The sequence below is a fragment of the Euprymna scolopes genome, chromosome 32, assembly GCF_053919585.1.
Source record: "Euprymna scolopes isolate OS-2025 chromosome 32, ASM5391958v1, whole genome shotgun sequence".
Classification (NCBI taxonomy): Eukaryota; Metazoa; Mollusca; class Cephalopoda; order Sepiida; family Sepiolidae; genus Euprymna; species Euprymna scolopes.
This window is the reverse complement of record NC_136513.1, coordinates 72,667,844-72,688,822: the sequence shown is the minus strand read 5'-3', so window position 1 is coordinate 72,688,822 and position 20,979 is coordinate 72,667,844. Positions and strand designations below refer to the sequence as shown.

Sequence of the window (20,979 nt, the reverse complement as noted above, 5' to 3'; positions counted from 1 at the left end):
TTCAACAGAACACCTACCTATAGTGTGTGTGTGTGTGTGTGTGTGTGTGTGTGTGTGCGTGCGTGCGTGCGTGCGTGCGTGCGTGCGTGTGTGTGCGTGTGTGTGTGTGTGAAAAAAAAATGAAAACTTGTTTGTTATTAACATGATAACCTTCATTGTAATCAAGTGGAAATGATTGAAATATGGAGTGATCGAAAGTTGGCACGAACTTTTTTTTTTCATATCAGTTACCAAACTGCTAATGAAAATGATGGTTGATGAAATATCAAGGATTCAATTCCTTCCACTGGCAAAAAAAAGATGGTTTACAACGAGTACAATATTTGTGTTGATGACTAACAGGTACAAAAATATGTTGACAAGTTGAAATGCAAAATGTTCATTTTAGCCTGCAGATGTACTTCTATAAGTTTTACACATGCACAAATTCAATCATAGCGAAAAGTCGTTTAATTTAAATCTTTTTTATCTATCTGTTGGGTTACCTCGAACAGTAGGAAACATAGCACCCAAGTCATTTTTTTTAACTTTAGAAATCAGTACTGTGTATTAGGTTGGTGCAAAAAATGTCATTTTTGACGTGTGTGTATATATATCTACCCTGCAACCCCTCTCCCACAGAAGAGACTTGCGAGCCTATCCTTGTTTTATCGTTATTTCCATGACAGGTGCTCGTCTGAACTCCAATCTCTGGTCCCCCCTCGCCAATCTTTCACGAAAAACACCCGTCTAGCCGAATCCACTGTGAAAAATTTCCCCCACTCTTTATCTGTGCCTAAAACGTGGATTCCATGAACAAAGCTTTCTTAGAACTGCACGCCTGTGGAACTGTTCCGTCTGCCTGCTTCCCACCGGACTACAACTTGGATGTGTTCAAGTCCAATGTTAACAAATTCCTAATGAACCGCCCCCTTAAGTAAACACTTCATCAAATCTCCACACTAACGTAATGTACTTGCAATAACCCTTATCCCTGAGTGGCTTCCGGGCCTTGATAAGTGGTGATCACTGTGTAAAAAAAAAAAAAAAATATATATATATATATCTGATAAAAAAACATTTTTGCAAACCTAATATATAATATTCCATAGAGAATTGGGTCTGTAACATTAAATATGAAATCTGCACGAATTAAAATATATTTAAGGATATTTTACAATCAGCAAGTTTTTTTTACTCATGTTCACCCCTTACAAAGCATATCGTCACTCGGACGTAAAGGGCTACTATTTGGGATCGCGTCTAGGAAAGATTAATAAGATATTTGTTTATGTTACATTTAAACTTCTGCATATCAGTACAGTCAGGGAAGAAAGAAAGGAATTCCAAACTCTAGCTGTTCGAAGGAAGAAACTATTAGAATAGAAAGCTTTCTGGCATTTAGGAACCTCAACAGTTAAGGGGTGAGATTTTGCTGCTAAACATGTTTGTTAGGGATATGTACATCGAGGGGACACAAGTGCAAGGAGTTCATCAGATTACATTCCATAAAAATATTTATAAAACAGGCACAAAGATGAACATTGTGACGATGGGACAGTGGTTGGAGCTTAGTTGACAAAGTGGGACCTATTAGATTGAAAACTCTTTTTTGAACCCTATCCAAGAGGGAGAGACTAGTGGTAGATCCACCAGCCCAGATGTGGCAACAATACTCCATGCATGGGCGAATAGTGGCCTTGTAGAGGTACAGGATACTCTCAGGTGTGAATGGTTTTCTAGCTGGATAGAGGGAACCTATCTTTGCGGCAGCTTTTGCAATGTCCTCAATGTATTTGTTCCATATTGCTCGCAAATGTTAGGCCGAGGAGTTTGAAGGAAGAATTCTCAGGTAGGGCATTATTTGTCATGGATATAGAGGCGGTTAGAGAAGCGTCTTATAATTGTTAAAGGAAAGCAGCTTAATCTTTCTAGCATTAAATATTACCATCCATTTGCGGCCCCATTCCACCATGGTCTGGAGGTCATTTTCTCACGATTCTGCCATAGTTTTAGATTTATGTACATCCATTCTTCCCTCATGTATGTTATAGGGCTTTTTATCATCAGTAAATATACCCATCTCAGACACAATATTATCTGGGAGGTGGTTTATGAATATCAGGAATAATAGTGGTCTAAGGATCGATCCATAAGGCACTCTTTTATTAATGTTATACTGCTTGGATGTATGCCTATCAGTCCTTTCACCAGTATTCTTGTACACTTGTACCACAGATGCAATCTTCCAGCTATTAGGGAAGCAAGATTCAGCAAGGCATTTATTGTAGAGCAGTATAGGGGCTAGCTCAGCTGAGCATTTCTTAATTACTATAGCAGGGATGAGATCAGGTGCACATGCCTTTTATGATATCGCGGATATAAGAAGGGGTGATTTTTACATCATCTAGCGTGGCTTCAATCGGCATAGGGACATTTGGGAAGGAGTAGTTTGTTGGCTCTAAAGTGGAGTTGGAGGCAAATGACCAGGCAAGCAGTTCCGCCTTATCGGTTGCCGTGCATTCAACTCCAGTTGTTGGATAGTGGAGGAATTACTGACTGCCCTTTATTCACTACACTATTATAGATTTTCCAGAAATCATGAGTTCTTATTTTTTGCAATTCTATGCGTTTCTTGATTATTTCAGCATGCTTTCTTTTGGCTGTCGCTATTTCTGTTGTACAATGATTTCTAGCATCTACAGATTTTTGCTTATTTATATTTGACTTATGACATACAAACCAGCAGAATGCATGCTGTTTTTGTGCAATAGCAGCTGCACAACTTATATATATATATATATATATATATATATTATATATTATATATTATATATATATATGTGTATGATAAAAGTCTATGTTAGAAGCATTATTTTTGCCTATTTATATTTGACTTATGACGTACAAACCAGCAGAGTGCATGCTGTCTTTGTGCAATAGCAGCTGCACAATCTAGTGAACCATGGGGGCGAGTGGGGTTTGCTATAATACTACATTAATATTTCACTTCGCGTGACTTATGCTCAATGGTTAAAATCTCAAACTAAATAAAAATAATTTTTAAATGATAGTTTCGTTTTTGGCTTGAAGTGCTATTGGACTAGCTATAGTGGAGAGCTTTTGAACATTAAACAACTTTTTTTCCTAAAAATAAAAAAAATTTCAAGAATGATAACTCGATTCTAGAGTTTATGTGAATACAGTTATTCAAATTAAAACTTATTTATTCATTTTTCTATTATTACAATAACAATTATCATAACATTCATTCATTTTCTTATCCAGATGATTAGTAATAGGGTTATGGTAGAGCATTTTTTTTTTTTCTTTTTAATTGAATTTAACATTTACATTTTTATGCAGTTTGATCCGGAATATTAATTAAACAATAGATTGTTTGTGACAGTTATATGAAAAAGTAAACTCTACCTATAATTAGAATAGTATTTAGAGATTTAAGTACAAAAATTAGTATTTTTATAAAGTAAAAATAAAACACAGAAAACAAAAAGACAAAAGTATTAAGGTTATTTAAATTAGTTTCATTTTGTAGTTAAAGTTCTGACTTTATGAGATGAGTTATTTGGATTAATCGGACTAATCTTCTCATTTGGAGTGTTATTTGCACAATGTTTGAGTTGATGTAACCTCCAACCTTCTTCAAGTGTTTAAGTCGCCATGTTGGTTGAAGGTAAAGGGAAGTTAACTCTACGCTTACAAGATTTCGTAATTAAGTTCCAGCTGAAAGTAAATTTACAAAGAATAATAAAGTCAAATATATCAAACAAAACATTGATTAATTCAGATAAGTTTGGAATTCAAAACATAACGATGAAATCAGACATGCGATATTTTTTTTGGGGGGGGGGGGAATTTAAAGTTTCTAATTTTTTTTGCTTATAATAAAGCCTCATCAGGAATTTTTTTTTTTTTTTTGTGTGTGTGTTTACCAACTGGACTGGACGATACAACACCTATCTTCGACAAAGAGACTGTGCCAAACTACACCATGGCAAGTAAGAAAAGAAAAGAAATCCTGATGAGGGCTTTGTTATAAGCCGAAAATTAGAAACTTTAAATAAATGAATGTTTATTTAAAAAATAAGAAATATCGCACATATCTGATCATGTTTTGAATTTCATTTTCTCCATGCTTCTAAAAAGTGGGTTCTATTAATTTTGGAATATTTTTATAGAATTACTCCAGTCTCTAAGAAAAAAATGGCAAGGTGTGGCCATCCAAACTTAAGAGTTAGTGTAAACGTCCCTAGATGCCAGAAACCCTTTTACTCTAATAGTTTCTTCTGTCAAACTGTTAGATTTTAGACTTTCTTCCCTCTTCTGCTCGCCTGACTTTCAATGTGCAGAAATTTAAATGTAATTGCAAACAGATATCTTGCCAAGTAGTAGCCCTATAGGCACGACTTCACATAATTGCCCCTTATGCCAAAGTTATAATACGTTTTGTCTGGCGTAAAAGTTTGGATTTTTTTGTTTTGTTTTTTTTTGATTAGTTGGGGGAGAGGTAAAAACAGAATTTGTTTATTTTTAAGTTACTGAAAAATATTAATTTTTCAGCATAATTTGGAATATTTGCAAAATAAAGTGGTAAATTTTTACCTGATTTCCACCTGAACATTTTCCTTTAAAATGACGACTTTCATTGGTTTTTGGGTATGTTGAAGACGATTATCACATTTAAATTTTCCGCAAAAAAGTAGTTTTCCAGATATTAAGCAATGTCATTGTTGGTGGCCATCTTGGTACACCTAAGTGTGCACTCTTGCATGTAAACACAACCTCCAAGAAACTATGCGCAAGCGTACGTACTTAGATGGCCACCAGTAACAACAAATGACATTGCTTAATATCTGGAAAACTACTTATTTGCAGAAAATTTAAATGCGATATTCGTTTTCAGCATACTCAAAAAGTCGTCATTTTAAAAAAAAATGTTAAGGTGGAAACCAGGTAAAAATTTACCAATAAACGTTTAAAAACAAATTATCTGAAACACAAAATGGGAAACAAGAGCAACTTTATAAAGTTGCCATTTTCTTTTGTTTAGTTTTAATGCAACCTCATTTTATTTTTAAAACTTAGTGCAAGTAAAAACATAATAAGAACATGGTAACGTGGCGAAATTGAGCTTTAACAGTGCCTAAAAATGTAACCATACCAAATGAGCTAATGTATTTCCTGATAAAACATGTTGGCAAATGTTTACTTTAATGTCCATATTGCCAAAAACTATAGATTCAATAGCGGCAGTAGAATTAACTTAATAAAAGACCATCATGCCGCCAGGATAGCAAATGTGCAATTGATATAATTAGTACCTTGATTGACCCAATCACTAATCCTAAGTCTGGGTGATATGTCAACTCAGGCTGAAGAACACCAATTATATCGATTCCACATTTGGTTTTGCAGATCTGTAAGAGGCTTTTACCAAATTAATACTACATCATCATTGTGAATTGGGGTGTTTTGGCAATTTGGAAGGACACTAGAGTAAGCAGTAATCAACTTTTTATTTTAATTATTTATATTGTCACTCGGACTCAAGCTTAGTGGTAGTGTTAAGGAAGAGCATATATTTCTTTTCTTGCTCAACATTGACTTTTTTAATATACTTAAGACTGATCAAGAACATTAAACTAAAAAGTGTTCAAGATAAAAATTTGATTTTAGAATCAATCCAAATAAAATCTAATTTTAACTTAAATCATAGAAAATAAAATCGGGTGGTTTTTTTTTGGGGGGGGGGTAATGTGATTCTGCACCTGCCACTCAATTTTTTTGGTGCTTATGCACTTTTGTTACTGCGCCATTTTAAAATGCTTAGACCAAAATTTGTCCAAGTAATTTTGTAAAAACCGCAGGTCAAATTTTTTAAACTTTAACCCCAATGTTAACCCCCTTAACATTTATCATTTTGGTCTCAAATCAAAATATAAAGTTTTACTCATGTCCAAGTTACCTACATCTAAAATTTGAAGTCTTCGTTTAAACCCAAAATTGGCGGAGGAATTTGGTAGAATCTGCAAAGGTCAAGTCTTTCAACTTTGACCTTTTGGCAGCTAAATTTTCACCCCAAAACTGATTAAAATGCTTGCTGCATGTCTGAATATCCATTATGTATAAATTTCAAATGTTTAGACCTAAAATTGGCTGCATAGTTTGCTAGATATCACAAAGGTCAAATCTTTTGAACTTTGACCCCTTGGCAGCTCAAATTTTAGACTCAAACCAATTAAAAAACTTGCCCTATCTCTGAATACACTTTATGTAAAATTTCAAATGTTTAGACCAGAAATTGGTTGAGTAATTTGGTAGAGATCGCAGAGATCAAATTTTTTTTAACTTTGACCCCAATTTTAACCTCTTAACATTTACTTTTTGAAGCTCAAATTAAATGTAAAAGTTTGATCTATTTCCAAGTAACCTACATTTAAAACTTCAAGTGTTTTGACCCAAAATTGGCAGAGGAGTTTGATAGAGTTTTCAAAAGTCAAATCGAACTTTGGCCCCTTAACAGCCAAATTTCTGGCCGAAAACCGATTAAGATTTTCCCGAATCTCAGTACTCCTTATGTCAAATCTCGAGTCTCTAGACTGAAAATTGACAATAGTTTGGTATGGAAATGTACAAACATTTTTCACTTTTATAAATATATAGATAGTGAAATGAAAGTACCTATTTACTTTGCCTCCCCACGACGGCAGAGTTAGATACCAGATCATTTGTGTGTGTGTGTGTGTGTGTGTGTGTGTGTGTGTGTGTGTGTGTGTGTGGTGAAAGTAGAGAATAGTTAGAAAACATCCTCCCAATGTTAAGAATGGTTTTCTAAATAACGCTATTATTTCAGCACGGTAATAAAAGTGCATAAGTACCTTTTTTCTTTTTGTGTAAACAGAGGGGAAAAAAAAGAGCAAGTTTGGTAACTGGAGTTAATCGAAATACTAACAATAAAAAAAGAGGAAAAAGTCTTGCTCTGCCGATATTTAGATTATGAAAATGTCAGCTTACAAAAAATTAAAAAGAAAAAGATCGTATCCATTATAAAATTGCAGCATCCCCCCCCCCATTTCCTTCTTACATTTATATAATATAGATGTATATAAAAAAAAAATAAAAAAGTAAAAAAAACCTCTTCCATAAAACAAAATTTTCAACCTGTCTTCCTCGGTATAATGAAGGGCATACGTGTGCACAGTGGGCTGTAGTAATAAAAGAAAGAGTATAGCAAATGGGATGACCAAATGTTTACATGTGATTAGCATTTTCACACTTAAAGCGATCAGTAACTTAGGTAGCATTGTAGCTTTTCTCCAAAATCGAATCTAAGTGTGGCAGAAAATGTTGAAGTGAGCACACACACACATAGTCAGTTATGAAAATGTAGCAATAAAGCTATACAAAATTTTCCGAATTTGATTCTTATGGGGACTATGTAACATGAAAAATTCTGTACATCTTAATTGCCATGTACATTTTCATAACTTACCACCTAGCTTTACTCATGTATTGTGCACTATTGAAATAAAAGGTGCTAGTGCACTTATTAATCCACTTGTTTTTTTTTTATAGTATTTTCAAGTTTAAAGTTTTATGATCTGTTTTTATTTAATTGTAAGGTTAAAATACAAAATAAGTACAAAACACCCTCCCCATGTTAAGAATGGCTTTCTAAATGTTATTTCAGCACGAATCAATAAGTGCATTAGTACCGAAATAAATACTGAAAACCGATAAAGAAAATATATCTCCTTGTAAGATTTGCCATGGATACATATATATATATATATATATATATATATATATATATAAGAGAAAGAAAATTAATACTAAGTTGAACTTTACAATCAAAATTTATTGTTCCACTGAACATTCCAAAACACAATTTACAAAGTCCTTATTCCGCCGAGTTTCAAAGAATGCTATTATTATTCTTCTCAGGACATAAAGAAATCAGCAAATTATATTTGCAGCAATGCTAGAATTTGCTAGTTAAGGCATAAAGTGAAACCGCAATTTATTGTAGTTATAAATTGCCAAATAAAAAAAATGAAAAAATATTGGATATGTAAAAAAACTAATATAAAAACAAACCATGCATAATATTTCAGCTTGAATGAAACTCCTCTCTAGTTGATCCAAAATAGTTTATTTATTTATATATATATATATATACATATATATATATATATATATATATATATATATATATATATATATATATATAGCCTTCCTTAATCCTTAATCCATATCACTAGCCCCAAGTCCGGGTGGCAATACGAATTTTAAATTATAAAAAAGTAATGTGCTCAGAACGAGTATAACAGGACCAGGACCGTTAAAAGTAAATTTCACCGATTAATTCTAAAATAATAAACAATAAAAGCATAGGTCTAAATTATTTATCAAAAATAATATAGCTACATCTGGATCAACGCTGTCGATAGAATAATCAAGAATATTTTTCAATATAGTGAATAATTTCAAACATGACTTCGACCATAATCAACACAATGATCATTACTTCCAAACGTGTGTGATGTTTGTCATTCATGTGATCGGACAGAAGTTCGATAAGCTCGCAACAGTGTTTCAGTTTTTCATTCATGACTCGTGTACGCTTGGCCACATTCAGATAGTTTATAGTTTTCTGATAGAGTGGTTCCAGGTTTTCCCTGTCCCAGTAAAAGTCTGGCGTGTCCAGCAGATCGGAACTCAGGTTAACCAAGTGCCGTAAGGTGAATAGCTCGCCGCTTTTTCTCAACAGATTCTTCCGTGTGATCCGTATCTTACGGCCGCATCTCATGTCATCACTTAACGGTTCAATAGAGTCGATGAACCGGGTGAGGGATTCCTCCCACAGGGACAACTTGACAGACAAACCCAAAGAGTTGGAAAACGCATATTTTTCTAGTACGTGAGCCTCAGGCGTCCCACTACTAAGCTGGATCTCGTAACCGTTAATCCTCGTATACGGGTTGTCGGTGTAACAGAAATTCAGGCTTTCGTTTTCGCTCATGGTTAGAGACAATTCGTAGGGGGCGTCGCAGAACTTTCGAACCTGCTGCAGGATCTCCTTCCTTTCCAGGGGGCTCATATCCCAGAAGACGACGACACCCTCGCGGAAAAAGAAAACCTCCCTGCAGTGCCGGTCCACTTCGTAGACAGCCTTGGTGTATATCGCGTCCTCGACGTCGGTCGGTAGCGGTTCTTTATGATACAGTTTCTGGTCAGCTAAAAATGTATCCAACTTCTCCAGATCGATTTCTTCGGAAATGGCATACGCAACAACCTCCGCTTTACCGGATTCGTTGTCCGGTCGTGGTACAGGTACCTTCTTCCTAATTTTAGCACTCAGAGCTGAAGAATGTTTGTACGAGTTTTTCAACGAATCGGGTCGTGAACCGCCTTGCACTTGGCTTGTATAAAAACGACTACAAACAACCGACGAAAGCGAATTCAAATATTTACCTTCAGTTTTGAACACGAAACGACTTTTGGGGTCGAAAGAAAATAATTCTAGCTGAAACAAACGAGAAGACGTGGTCATAGAAGAAAATACAGGTGTCGACAGAGAACGAGCCGTGAGCGTATTTCCTCCTCCGCACATCATATCGGCAAAGCAAGGATTTGATAGACATCTAAATAATTTCCAAGCATTCTGGAAGCTGCTTCTGCCAACTGAAATATTCATTTTTACTTATTTCTCTTTTTTATGAATAACACAGATGTAAACTTTCCCCCTGACATTCAGAAATGCACGTGTCTGGAATCTTTAATTTATGGTACGGACTTAATGACTACGTGCAATTTGATTGGTTGAAAATCAAAATGTCTGTTGCTAGGAACTTAACAGATTCCTTCCTTTGTATTATTTTCCCTAGCAACAGTAAATAAGATTGCAGATGCAGACCCGGTATTACTCCGAGAATCATTTTAATTTAATTTTTGTTCCTTCAGTTACGCCCCCCCCCCGCCTCTATGATTTTTATCGTAATTAATTCTTTGTAAGAGAATATTTGCATTTTATAAAGATAATTCAACGAAAGAAAATTGTCATTAAAAATTTCCATTTTGTAATATTATTAAATTTATTATGGGATTTAAATTATGGAATTTATATTTCAAAATTTCGTAATACGTCCTATCGACTTTATAAGTAATAAATTTAAATGTAATGTGAACAGACATTTCTTTGCTCCCTACAATATATGCCACTATAGACAAATAAAAACTTTATAGCTTTTTTATTTTGTTTTGTCGTTGTTGTTGTTGTTGTTGTTGTTGTTGTGTTTTGCTAATTAATTTGCTCATTTTCACCGTTATTTTTATTTTGTGTGTGTGCGTATGTGTGTGGGTGTGTGTGTGTGCATATATATATATATATATATATATATATATATATATATATATATATATATATATATATATATATATATATATATATATATATATATATATATTATATGGAAAAATGCGCGCATGAAAAAGTAATATTCTTAAGATTAAACCTGGAAAAGTAAAGGACAAGAAATTCCACCTGGAAAAGTAAAAAACAAGATATTCTAGTAAAGTAAAAAATAAGAATTTTTTAGACTTAAAATATTGCAGCTAAAAATAAAAAATAAAGTTAGAAACGGTGTCAGTCGCTGGATTGAACTTATTTCCCCCCTATTATTTGCATATATTTATGTAGTGAAAATTGTTTGAATAAAATTAATTCATTAGTTAGTTAGTTAGTAGATCGAATTAATAATTTTATAATTTACATAAAAATTAATAATTTTATTATATCATAATTAGGATCATTTAATTCTTTCTAACTCAACAATAAACAACAACATATGCAAATAATAAATAAAATATTTATCAATATTAAAATTTTATTTTTAGCTGCAATATTTTAAGTCTAAAAAATTCTTATTTTTTACTTTACTAGAATATCTTGTTTTTTACTTTTCCAGGTGGAATTTCTTGTCCTTTACTTTTCCAGGTTTAATAAAATCTTAAGAATATTACTTTTCATGCGCGCATTTTTCCATATAATCCATGATTTTTCCAGGCATTGCTATTGTATTAATATATAAATTTATAATATTTATTAATGATTGTCAAAAAAATTAGCTCTCAAACACACATTTATGCAATATTTATCATTCAATCACAGTAGTTCCGAGCCAGGGTCTCTACCGAGACTGCGGTTTATGAATTCGTGATCTGTATAGAGCGTAAACTAACAAAAAAGAAGATGGCACCCGGTGTCTTTTTAGATATCGTTGGAGCTTTTGACAACATACCCTTCAGTAGTATGTTCAAGTCGCTACGAGAACTCAATGTGCCACCAGTACTCATCCGATGGATTGAGTATATGGTGAGGCACAGAACAGTTCAAATAGAACTACTGAGGGCAACTGTTAAAAGGGAAGTAGTTAAATGAAACCCCCATGGTGGGATTTTATCACCTTTACTATGGAACTGTATGCTGAATCCTCTTTTAAAGGAGTTTTAAAATAGGAATATTTCTGCCCAGGCTGATGCTGATGACATCGCAGTGCTGGTCGCGGGTTCGAAAGCATCATTGGTCAGACGCATTGCCAAAATGGGACTACATTTTTCATCAAATGTGATAACGAAAAATTTGAGTTCATTCAAAGAATATGTATATCATAGAATTCACTAATATTTTTAATCGATAAATTCACCATTTTTTGCTATAAAATCATAAGGAGAGTTAAAAAAAATTAGTTATTACAAAAAAAAAGTTCGTTTTTTTAATTATATAAAAAAACGATACACGGGATTGAACCTAAAATCTTTCCACCAACCCCCGGTACTCTAACCGTTACGCTAACATGTCATATTGGCAAGATTGCAGTAAAAAATATTTATATACAAAAAAAGTTATGCAAAATAAAAAAAAAAGCGTTAGTCACTTATGTACTTACTCTCCTGTTTGTGAACCCACATATTTTGTTGTAACTTTTTTTCTACTGAACCAATTTTCGAAATTTTTCTTTCAAAATGTAGCTAATGAGGTGTTCTATCCAACTATATTACCTGTTTGAAATTTGGTTGCGAACGGAATTAGTGGTGGGGGTTTGAATGTGTCTCGATTCATTCAATTTCGGACTTAAGCATATATTCAACCACTACTGTGGTTGAATGATATATATATATATATATATATATATATATATAGTCATCCACATACAGTACTGTTTCGCTGGGCGACTAGTCAGTGTTCATCAGTGTGTGTGTATACATATATATATATATATATATATATATATATATATATATATATATATATATATATATATCACAGATCGTCATATACCGATTAGATCACTCTGACTGACGTTAAAAACATTTAATAAAATAAATGTTTAAAATTCAACAGCATTTCTCACGATTAACGGTAGCCGAATGGATAAGGTCCTTGCTAATGAAGCCAGAGATGGCTTCTGTTGCCAGGCTCGAATCTATCGACTGGTGTTAATCGTGACATCCTGCATTGAAGATTCCCAAAAGGGTGAAACACTACTGTCTGTAAGTATTTAATAATTATTATAGTAAATAATTATGTCATCCCCTTTAAGAAACTCGTTTTTTATCGTTGAGCACTTTCGGTTGAATTAAAAAGTAGATCAATTTAGCGCTTATGCACAGATCATCATATAATGATTAGATCACTCTGACTGATGTCAAAAACATTTAATGAAATAAATGTTTAAAATTCAACAGCATTTCTTACGATTAACGGTAGCGGAATGGATATGGTCCTTGCTAATGAAGCCAGGGATGGCTTCTGTCGCCGAGTTTGAATCTATAAATTGGTGTTAATCGTGACATCCTTCAATGAAGATTCCTGAAAGGATGAAACACTAGTGTCTGTAGGTATTTAATAATTATTGTGTTAAATAATTATATATATATATATATATATATATATAATCATTATCATCATTATCATCATCACGCAGTCCTTCATAGTTGAAGATGACTAGTCAGGGTCTCAGTGTTTTATTCTACAGTGTTGTAGCATTCCACGCTCATTGTGATAAGTTTCCCCATAAGTAGTGCATAATAGTTACCAGGGTTTGTGCCTTTGGTAATGTTTTTGTTCAGACCTGGCCTTTATTTTTTGCCTCTATTTCCTTCTTTTCTTTGCGCCAGTAACATTTGGTCTACTGCTAGTTCAATTTTTCGTATTCATATTCATTGCCTTTAGGTGGCATTTTATCACACCCTTGTGTGTGCGTGTGTATATATATATATATATATATATTAGTGATGGGACGATCCCAAACTTTTTTCTGATTCTGATACAATTATCGATTCCGATTTCGATTCTTTTAAAATTTGTAAATATTTAACTTGAAATTTGGTATTTTTTTGGTTTGTTTTTATTTTACATTTTCAAACTACTGTAAAACTCTGTAATAATCTGCATATATTTTTGCAAACATAAAACAGCATGTAGCAGAGAAGGAGTATATTAGACAAGTACACCTTACTAAATATATTTTTTCAAATGTTTTAATTGTAATTGATTAAAAATTGTGACACGACTAAAGATTAATTTTCATTTTAAAACAAGCCGGAATGTATTATTTTAGTGTTAGTGTACAAAATGCTATTTGAATTATTTAATAAATAATTACAAATAGTTGACGATTGGTATGCAAAATAAGAAGACGGTGTAGGAATAGAATACTTAAGAAAGTTCCCCATCCTGTTAAGAATGAGTTTTTGAATAATAATGTTTTTATTTAGAAAACCGTTCTTAACATGGAAAGTGGCTTTGTGTGACCCGATGGGGACCGGGCGATGCCGAGTGACCTTGCTAGTCGACACGAATTCAGAGAAATTCGCACGGCTGAATTCTAATGATGATGATGATGATGATGATGATGATGATGGTTTGATGTTGTTTAAACAGAAATGTCTATGAGATTTTGTCAGAAAGAAAAAAACAAATGATAATTGTTTTATCTCATTGCTGTTATATATCTGTTAACAACGAAAAGGTTGTTTTTAAATCCTCTGTTGAGTGATATGAAAGAAACCCAGATATCTTAAGCTGACAGCTTGGGGTGGGAATCGGGGATGAGGGTTTTTTTGTTTTTTTTTACACAGTGATCACCACTTATCAAGGCCCGGAAGCCACTCAGGGATAAGGGTTATTGCAAGTACATTATGTTAGTGTGGAGATTTGATGAAGTGTTTACTTAAGGGGGCGGTTCATTAGGAATTTGTTAACGTTGGACTTGAAGACATCCAAGTTGTAGTCCGGTGAGAAGCAGGCAGACGGAACAGAGTTCCACAGGCATGCAGTTCTAAGAAAGACGCTTTGTTCATGGAATCCACGTTTCGATTTAGGCACAGATATAGAGTGGGGGAAATTTTTCACGGTGGATTCAGCTAGACGGGTGTTTTTCGTGAAAGATTGGTGAGGGGGGACCAGAGATTGGAGTTCAGACAAGCACCTGCCATGGAAATAACGATATAACAACGATAGGCTCGCAACGTCTCTTCTGTGGGAGAGAGGTTGCAGGGTAGAGAAAAGGGCATCCCCCACTAAGCCACAAAGTCTATTTTGTACTCTGTCAAGGCAGGATAGGCTGTTTTTAGCAGCTCCTGCCCAGATATGGCAGCAGTACTCCATCCTTGGACGTACTTGGCTTTTATATAGATAGAGAGACTTTTATATAGATAGAGAGGCTTTTATATAGATAGAGAGGCTTTTATATAGATAGAGGGGTTGCCGCCAGGCATTGTTCGACCTGGGGTGACTAATAACTCCTAATTTGATGATAAGTTAACACCTCAGTGCAATGAGGGTTTAAAATTGGTATAGATAAAGCCGAGAGGAGGAGTAGAAATTAGGGAAACAGAGAGAGGGAGGAAATTCAAAAGAAGAAAAGGGAAAGGGAGTACAAATTAATAGGATAAAAGAAGAGAGGGAGAGGAAAGGAAAAAAGAAAGAATAACTCCAAAGAGGTGGAAGGAGGAATTATTGATTTGATAAAAACAAGGCACTTGGCTAATTGGTGGTTTTTTTTTTTGCTCTGGCAGCTGATCCCTTCCCGTGAACTGACGGTAAATGAAGAACGGAGAACTTGGTAAAGGAAAGAAACTGCCAGCCCCCTAAGTTGCATGACTAGGCCAGTGTGTAACTATTATTTGTAAAGTCGAAGACAATAATCAATTCTATGTTAAGGAAAGCCAATTAAGTTTCGACTTTCTTTTCTTTGATTGGAAACGACGTTGTGAATGCAAGATATTTCTCTGATGGCCCAGGTGACGTTTGGAAGCTGATTTGAAAACAGAACCAGAGAGCGACCGACCGACGACGACGACAAAGACGAATTCGACCACTAGACAAACACACGGGTGACGCCACAGGTATTGGCTACAGGTCCATCTCAACCACAAGCTTATGCACCTGAGCTGTACCCTGTAGGGGTTACATTTGTTGACTATTCTGTGTCTTTCCCCTATAAAAGAATGTTAATGTTATCCTAATTATAAAGATTTGGTCAGTTATTAGAATTTGTTTTACTGTAAAAATAAAAACAAGAGGCAGAAGAGATGACGACGATAAATTTATAAATTTACACACTCAACTAAGTCATCTCTTCAAAATAAGATTCTACCTTTTTAGGTGACAACGTTTAAGCATCTTTAACATTTGGACTGAAAAAAAAAAAACATTTTAGAATTTAGAGTACGTGTTGTTTTTTATATATTTCAGGGCCATTCTAATTTGTTAGGGATGTTCACTATATTTTTACCATTAACCCTAAGTCCGATTTGCTCGGTCGTAAAACCATGTGCTTATAAAAGTAATTCCCACAAACAAAAATTAAACACACAGTATTTATCTCTCAGAGAAAAAAACTTTTTTGTTGTTAATTGCTCTAAAACACCATAATGTCGTGGAAGTTTTTTTTTTTTTTTTTTTTTTTACACAGTGATCACCACTTATCAAGGCCCGGAAGCCACTCAGGGATAAGGGTTATTGCAAGTACATTACGTTAGTGTGGAGATTTGATGAAGTGTTTACTTAAGGGGGCGGTTCATTAGGAATTTGTTTACATTGGACTTGAAGATATCCAAGTTGTAGTCCGGTGGGAAGCAGGCAGACGGAACAGAGTTCCACAGGCGTGCAGTTCTAAGAAAGAAGCTTTGCTCATGCAATCTGCGTTTTGATTTAGGCACAGATATAAAGTGGGGGAAATTTTTCACAGTGGATTCAGCTAGACGGGTGTTTTTCGTGAAAGATTGGCGTGGGGGGACCAGAGATTGGAGTTCAGATGAGCACCTGCCATGGAAATAGTAGTAGCTCGTTTGTTAAATTTATATGTGAAACTGATCCAGCATGTTGCATGAGGGACTAACAAGAGTTTTCGCCGTCTCCAGTTGTGTCCCTTACCGGTATACGTTTTTGCTTGGTTTACAAATGTTAAATAAAGACGCCATTATGCTAAAGCCGATCTATCGTTATGTCTTTTGTAATCCATTGGCACCCTCAATAAGATAATGATACACAGCACTCAAAATTCTTTAAATGATCTTTTTATATTTTTTTTTTAATAATTCATAATATATTTTTTTTTTTTAATAATTCATAATAATTTTTTTTTTTTAATAATTCATAATATATATATATTTTTTAATAATTCATAATATATATATTTTTTTTTTAATAATTCATAATAAATTTTTTTTTTTTTAATAATTCATAATATATATATTTTTTTTTAATAATTCATAATAAATTTTTTTTTTTTAATAATTCATAATAATTTTTTTTTTTAATAATTCATAATATATATTTTTTTTTTAATAATTCATAATAATTTTTTTTTTAATAATTCATAATATATATTTTTTTTTTAATAATTCATAATAATTTTTTTTTTTTTAATAATTCATAATATATATATATTTTTTAATAATTCATAATAAATATTTTTTTTTAATAATTCATAATAACTTTCTTTTTTTTTAATAATTCATAATAATTTTCTTTTTTAATAATTCATAATAATTTTTTTTTTAATAATTCATAATAAATTTTTTTTTTTAATAATTCATAATATATATATTTTTTTTTTAATAATTCATAATAAATTTCTTTTTTAATAATTCATAATAATTTTTTTTTTAATAATTCATAATAAATTTTTTTTTTTAATAATTCATAATATATATATTTTTTTTTTAATAATTCATAATAAATTTTTTTTTTTTTAATAATTCATAATAAATATTTTTTTTCTTCTTGCAAAAATATTTTTATTTCATTGCTAAACATTTTTCCGGTACTTTATAAATACTGCATTCTTATGAAAATATGCTTGTTTTTTTTTTTTTGTTTGTTTGTTTTTTGTTTTTTTTTGTTATTTTTTTATTTTTTTTGGGGGGGGGGTTTGTTTGTTTTTTTTGTTTTGTTTTTTTTTGTGAGGGTTGTTTTTTGGGGGATTTTGTTGTTGTTGTTGTTGTTGTTGTTGTTGTTGTTGTTGTTTTTGTTTTTTTTGTTTTTTTTCATAAAATCCCAATTTTAACTTTTTCTTGTGAAAGAAAATAAGGTATTATTATAGTTATGTACACTAATTCACTGCCACCACCCCACAAAAAGGCGATTCTCTATTTTTAAGTGATCACATGTAAACAGCCTGGAAAACTTAATAGTAAAAATAAAATGAAGCAACAAAATGATCACCTCTTTTATAGCAGACAACATTTTATGGACATGTAACCAATTTTGTGTAATTAAGTTAATGTTCCTGATCAACCTTCAGTAAAAAATATTTCATTGTTAAAAGTCATAAAAGATAGTCTCCTTCCTACTACTAACCATATGCCCGAGTGGTAATATGAAAAGTAAAGCGATTAATTATTATTATATGACCTTACCGTTCAGACTTAGGATTAGTAGTAAAAATTTAGTTAACTTCCTTAAAAGTTATAATGGCTCGAAAAGAATAATACACAACTAACTTTCACACTAAATTCTCTCTATATATATATTTCAGTGTGTTCACATGTAATCGCTTAAAAATGTAGAATCTCATTTTTTTAGGGAAGGGGGTACTTTTAAATGCAGACATAATTTATTTTTTTAATTTGACAAACTTCTAAAGGTTTTCCCTTAATGTATTATATCCAAGATTTTAATAAATTCATTGCAAAGATTGTCATCTATATTTTTAACTGAGATCAACCATGGCCTACAAATTAGAACCTATTTACTTGGGAGAGGCTTCATACTCAACTGTGAACTCTATGAGAGGTTCCATAAAAACTTACATAATTATAATATTTTCTTAAATAATTACTATCAAATAAATATTTATATAGAGTAATCTTAAAAGGCCAAGTTTCAAACCAGATTTAAAAAAAGGGAGACAAACAGACTTTTTGAAAGCCAAACTGCTTTTTAAAAAGAGGCCAAATTCGCGAAATTTGCCTTTGAAAGGGCCAATCTGGCAAGCCTGGCCGCTAACACAGTCATCAGACAACAGGAAGATTAGCAATGCCAAAAAAATAAAATAAAACTTATCCAGGGTTTAGACCGTTTCATATTAAACTGTAAACTCTCTCAGAGGTGCCAAATAGATGTTTACCAAATAGGTATGAAAATAAATGTAATTAAGAAATAGACAAGTGAATTATCAAATATTTACTTTGCTTGTTCAGTAACAATAAATAAATAAATAAATTAGACACAAGAGTCAATGTTATATCTAGAAATAGGTTCCTCACTTGCAATATTTGGCCCTTAGTTTTATGTTGTAAATAAATAATTTTCTAATAAATAAATACATGTTTATTTCATTTTTTTTTTTTTAGTCAAGAAAAACATTTTTCAAAGAATTGTTTTTGAAATCAGAAATGAAGCTCAATTTTTTCCCGATTCCAATATCCCCCCCAAAATTTTAAGACACCGATTCTAATATCCCAATAAATTCTGATTTTTCCCGATTTCTGATTCTGATTAATCGTCCCAACATTAATACATATACGCAGTAGAACCCTGGCATACAGTGGCTCTAGGATATGTTCTTTCCAGGTTTCAATGTGGAATACAATGTTTTTCCGGACCCTGGTTATGGCATTTGTCCCTGATTACAGTGTTATGTATAATGTTATTTTATATATACATGTGTATTATATACTGTATTGTATTTTGTTAGTAGTTTTTAATGATGTATCCCAGGATTATACCATATAATATATATATATATATATAAAACTTTATTGTGAGTCGTTTTAAATCCTTTTTTCTATGCACATCTTATCTTCCTTTTAATAATATTATTTGAATGCATTCCCTTTTCCTTGCCCCCATCTGTGAATTATTGCCTTTTGGATTACTTTGGACCATCTTCCAATTACGGGATTCCCTTGGATTTTACTTGTAGAAGTGGAAATTTAACGAACTTTTTTGGATTTTGGATTTTTGGATTTTACCGTTGTTGGATATTTTACCCTTCACCAGACTATCCATTCACGTGAAATCACCTTTTCCTTCACCATATTCCCTCTGCTCCACTATTTGTTATCAAGTAAGATCTATGACTTACTTGTAGTTTCATCAAATACTTTTGCAAGCAAAATCCGATCCCGCATTTTGCTAAATCCTACCCTCTGATTAGAAGGAAAGTATTTCTTCAAAAATCCGCAGATTAAGGACTATCCACTTATTTTGTGCTTCCTTTTTAAAATTAAATATGTTTTTAACTCTTTTTCAAATTGTTCTTTAACATGTTTTATTAACTACTTGTTTTTATATATATCGATGCCTCCGTTCAGTCTAAAAAGACAATGGATACTCTCTGTAAGGGAAACTGCGCATGTAATTGTGACAAAATTTATCCCAAACACACACATGCGTCATATATATATATATATATATATATATATATATATATATATATATATATATATATATATGATAAAAGTCTACTATGTTAGAAGCATTATTCATATAAAATTAAAAATTTAATGGTTTAAAGACTAAACAAGTGTAGATTTTTTGTTTTTCAAATAAACAAATATATTTATTTTATTAAAATCAAATTTGATATTTCGATCCATAACAGAATCTTCATCAAGGAATATAAATTGTTTGTGTTTCCTTTCTTTTCTTTTACATACCATATTGTTGGAGTTAATGATTGGCATATATCTCTCAGATGTTTTGGTGAGATTAATGTCCGGTTTAGTTTTGGTCTTGAAACCGTTAAACTTTAAGTTTCATATCAACAGCGCTTCTAACCTAGTAGACTTTTACCATTTAGTAAATTGCCATACACGCCAGTCAACGTCCTTCTACTAAACCGGACATTAATCTCACCAAAACATCTGAGAGATACGTACCAAGCATTAACTCCAACAATATGGTATGTAAAAGAAAAAAAGGAAACACTAACAATTTATATTCCTTGATGAAGATTCTGTTATGGATCGAAATATCGAATTTGATTTTAATAAAATATGTTTGTTTATTAAAAAAAAATCGGCACTTGTTTAGTCTTTAAACCGGTAAACTTATTTTATATCAACAGTGCTTCTAACATAGACTTTTAGCTTAGGTACGGGCAAAAATGGCTGAATAAAGATGGGAGACATAGTTTTGAAAATCGATTTCTCATAAATTTTTTTGTAGGTTTCCGACTACTTTTTTACTATACTTGAAAGATTAAAGACTAAAGTTAATTTCCAGCAGGAAAAAAATATTTGTACACATAAAAAAAAGTTATGAGAAATGTTTTCACAGCGAGCTAGCTAACAAATTCAGCCAAATTTTGAAGTTAAATAAATTCATTGTAAAAATCCTTTGAAAGATAAATATTAGTTTTCTGAGTCTATTTCAAAGATAATTAGTAAAATCTTAAGATATTGAATTAAATAAAAAAAAACACCTTGTTTGTACGCGATATTCTGCCTTCGCAGTGCCTAACA

General features: G+C 32.3%; 2 protein-coding genes across 3 annotated transcripts in view; both read right to left on the bottom strand.

Moving 5' to 3' along the window:
* The window catches only part of LOC145256436 (dynein regulatory complex subunit 7-like), a 284,758-nt gene that overhangs the window by 204,251 nt on the left and 59,528 nt on the right, over nucleotides 1–20,979 (bottom strand). The gene's annotated exons all lie outside the window — the stretch shown is intronic.
* Nucleotides 8,392–9,948, bottom strand: LOC145256435 (required for meiotic nuclear division protein 1 homolog). Its single transcript, XM_080115339.1, has one exon. It carries the CDS (start codon nucleotides 9,695–9,697, stop codon nucleotides 8,456–8,458), a length of 1,242 nt encoding a protein of 413 aa, XP_079971465.1. The 5' UTR covers nucleotides 9,698–9,948; the 3' UTR covers nucleotides 8,392–8,455.